General features: G+C 31.3%; 1 protein-coding gene across 5 annotated transcripts; it reads left to right on the forward strand.

Moving 5' to 3' along the window:
• The first annotated feature begins 6 nt into the window (after positions 1 to 6).
• On the forward strand, positions 7 to 3205 carry LOC106778481 (heme-binding-like protein At3g10130, chloroplastic). 5 transcript variants are annotated; one of them, XR_002666209.1, is made up of 6 exons: positions 7 to 131; positions 421 to 655; positions 2075 to 2210; positions 2527 to 2727; positions 2836 to 2927; positions 3007 to 3205. XR_002666209.1 is itself a non-coding variant. In XM_014666453.2 (5 exons), exons 1-4 carry the CDS (start codon positions 87 to 89, stop codon positions 2853 to 2855), a joined length of 231 nt encoding a protein of 76 aa, XP_014521939.1. In that variant the 5' UTR covers positions 13 to 86; the 3' UTR covers positions 2856 to 2927; positions 3007 to 3205. The 5 variants fall into 5 exon arrangements, 1 of the variants encoding a protein (XP_014521939.1); XM_014666453.2 differs by lacking the exon at positions 421 to 655 and having other exon boundaries at positions 13 to 131; positions 2527 to 2556; XR_002666207.1 differs by having other exon boundaries at positions 16 to 655.
• The last annotated feature ends 8 nt before the right edge of the window (positions 3206 to 3213 follow it).

Here is a 3213-nt window from a genome sequence, read left to right on the forward strand (position 1 = left end):
AAAATCGGCCTATTTCCTTTATTCAGTTAACTCTGAAAACGTATTTCTTTTGTTCATGCACCTTTGCATCTGGCATTACTGGTCGTATGAGCTTAAAGCACTGGTTTTGGTTTTNGAAGATTAATTCAAAGGTTAGTTCAATTCTTCTCTTATTCTCCCTTCATTCTTTGTTCTCTTTTTCTTTTTGCCCAAAACCGAAAAAAAAACCTAAGGTTAGCCAAATGGAAGAAATAGCGGCATGAGCACGAGAGAGAGGAAGAGAAGCCTTCCATGCCAAATCCATAGGCCATGAGAAGTAGACAAGATAAAAAATTTTCGAAGCTCATTCTTCCTTTCTTTTTTCTCGTTTTCTCTCTTCTCCCTTTTCTTTTTCTTCTTTTCGAAAACCCTAAGAGAAAGAGGGATTCTCGGTACGGCTAGGGGAAGAAGAGAATCTGAGGCTCAAACGAAGTAACGGAAGAGAGAATTTAAGANGGGAGGCGAGATTTTAAGGTGAGTAATGGAGAAAGGGCGAAACCCTAAAACCTAGACGAATGGGAGGTTCTTTGGTACGAGAGCAAGAGAGAGGAGCATCAATACGTTTTGGGAAAGAAGGAGAAGAGGATACGAAACGGAGGAAAACCATGAGNAGNGGGCGCGNAAGGTGAGAACTGAGGTATTCGAAGAGTTTTCACTAATTGGGTTTTAATTGGTTGTTTGAATATGTTGCAACCTATATTTTCTCTGAATATATGTTTTATGCGAATTAGGAATAAATATTGAGTATCAATTTTTTTGGAAAGGGGAATGGAGATTTTCTGGTTGGTAAATATATATTAGTGTAGTGGTTTTGTGATGTTTATACCGCGACTGTGTGAGCTTAATTGTTTCTAAGGNGCAACANTGGTGTTTATTAATTTATTAGTATTTTAAAACTATGAGCAATCTTATTTGGCTATCTATAATGGACATGATGATAAGCTGGAAATTTGTATATGTTCTGTTNGGTTATAATATATTTAAATTGGAATTGATTTGTGGGTCTGGAAGGTGTGAGTTTACTAATAATAATTGGATGTTTTTATTCTGACAAGAATAAGTGGGATAAGATGGTATTCCTAGATGGCCTGGAAAATATGGTGTGTTGTTATATTTTTCTGGTTGGACTAGATATACACATTATTGTAACAAATAACATTGGTGNAGTGTTTCAATACATGATTGCATGAGTTTCTATGATTCTAAGGTATATTAGATGTAATTATTTAACTCTTTTAGTGTTATAAATTTGTGAGCAGCCATAGGGATTGGTATATACTATTATTGTCTGGAGTTGTAATGTTAACCAGTCTGAATCATGGAAAATTAGTACAAGAATCTATTTGGTGAAAATGTTGTCTTGAATTTATATGTGAAAAAAAAAGTGGGAGTTNGAGTGCTTAAATTGGTGGTCATTAAAGAGTTTAGGGTATTATACTATATGTTGCATCCTTCTATGCTTAAGTTCTGATATGTGATGTGAAATATAATGCATGAAATTATTTAGTTTAGAAACAAATGTCACATGTTATTTTAATTAAGATAAGAGTTATGATGTATTTCACCGGTTTTGATGGTGCAAAGTTAGGTAAGTAAAACATGATTTAGTGTGGTATGTATTACACCTTTTAGAGGTGTTAATTATAAGTTAAAAACTGGTATGTATTACACCTTTTCGTGAAATATCTNATTTTCAATCTTTATCTTATTTATTTTTATATGCATTGCCCAACAAATTTAGCATAATTATATCCATTTCAGCAAACATAATTGTAGAAACATATCTTTATATAACTGTAANAAACATTGTCAATAATGATACTGAAATAATTGCATCTACCTTATTTTAACAGGTTCCTCTTTCGTTATTTTTCCCCTTTTGTTTTTATGTTATGATATAGCCAATGTACTAGTGTGTCTTTGCACTTAAGTGTGTGGATTTTGTGATATTATTTTCTGGAAGTTCTGTATTTAATAATCAATATTCGATTAGGAGTTTCGTTTCAATATATATTCGTAATTTATGATGTTCTAATTTATCATTATATTATCTTAGATTGAAGATCAAGACAAGTGGAGAATGTCTTTCGTCATGCCATCAAAGTATGGTGCTAACTTGCCACTGCCTAAAGATTCCTCTGTGACAATTAAAGAGGTGTCTAGAAAAATAGTTGTTGTAGTTGCCTTTTCAGGTGAGTTCTTGCCTTAGACATATTTAAGTAATTTGATTTCATTTCCCCATATTGTCTGTTCTTTGGGTTTTAATACGAAAACCCATTACTAGTGTAAATATTTAACTACCGGACAATGTACATATATAATTTAATGTCACGGTCTTGATTTGATGCTTATATTTTTCAAAGTTGNTACCTTTGTTCTTTGTTGACAGCTTTTGTAATGTGATGCTTTATATTTTTCAAAGTTGCTACCTCTGTTCTTTGTTGACAGCTTTTGTAATGTGATGCTTTCTGATGGGATGTCTTTAAACATTGTTGCATTTTATTTCAGGATCAAAATCATTTGTGGATGCGGTGATTGGTAGATTGCTCCTACTTTGACAACATTGTGAACTGTTGTAAATGAGTAATAATTCTATATTATGACATTGAACTTAAAGTTCTTAAAAAGAATATTTACAAAGTTCAAGTGAATAAAACATAATTATTATTGTGAAATTGGTTGGAGGAATATGGTTATAATGAAAGCAAGGTATATAGTTGTTTGTTATCATACACTAAATCTATTTGGAGTTTACTAGAATTTTGATTTGCCATTATGTTCAAATTGTAGTTATGTTTTTTACTTTTGGTTTTCTAGTGCTCAAGACAACTCAATGACAACGATTGTGTATTATGAGTCGATATATGAAAGAAATTATCACATGTGAAGGAGGAANAATTTCAACTAAGGTAAGTTATGTTCATTATCATAATTAATTTGCACGAAAAATTTTATTGACTAATTTTATATTATTTTTCTTTGTTGCAGTATTTTTTTAATTGTAGGCATCGACAATATCGTGACAATCAAATTATTGAAGTTAGGGAAGATTGACGTTTACATGTAACTAGTACATGTTTATAGGTTATCTTATGGTGATGTACATGCTTATATGTATTAATAGGATATATGTGTTATGGTTGTATATATGTCTTATTTAATTTATACATTGAAGTATTGAACATTCTTTTTATA

The sequence above is a fragment of the Vigna radiata genome, unplaced genomic scaffold (assembly GCF_000741045.1).
Source record: "Vigna radiata var. radiata cultivar VC1973A unplaced genomic scaffold, Vradiata_ver6 scaffold_1054, whole genome shotgun sequence".
Taxonomy (NCBI): Eukaryota; Viridiplantae; Streptophyta; class Magnoliopsida; order Fabales; family Fabaceae; genus Vigna; species Vigna radiata.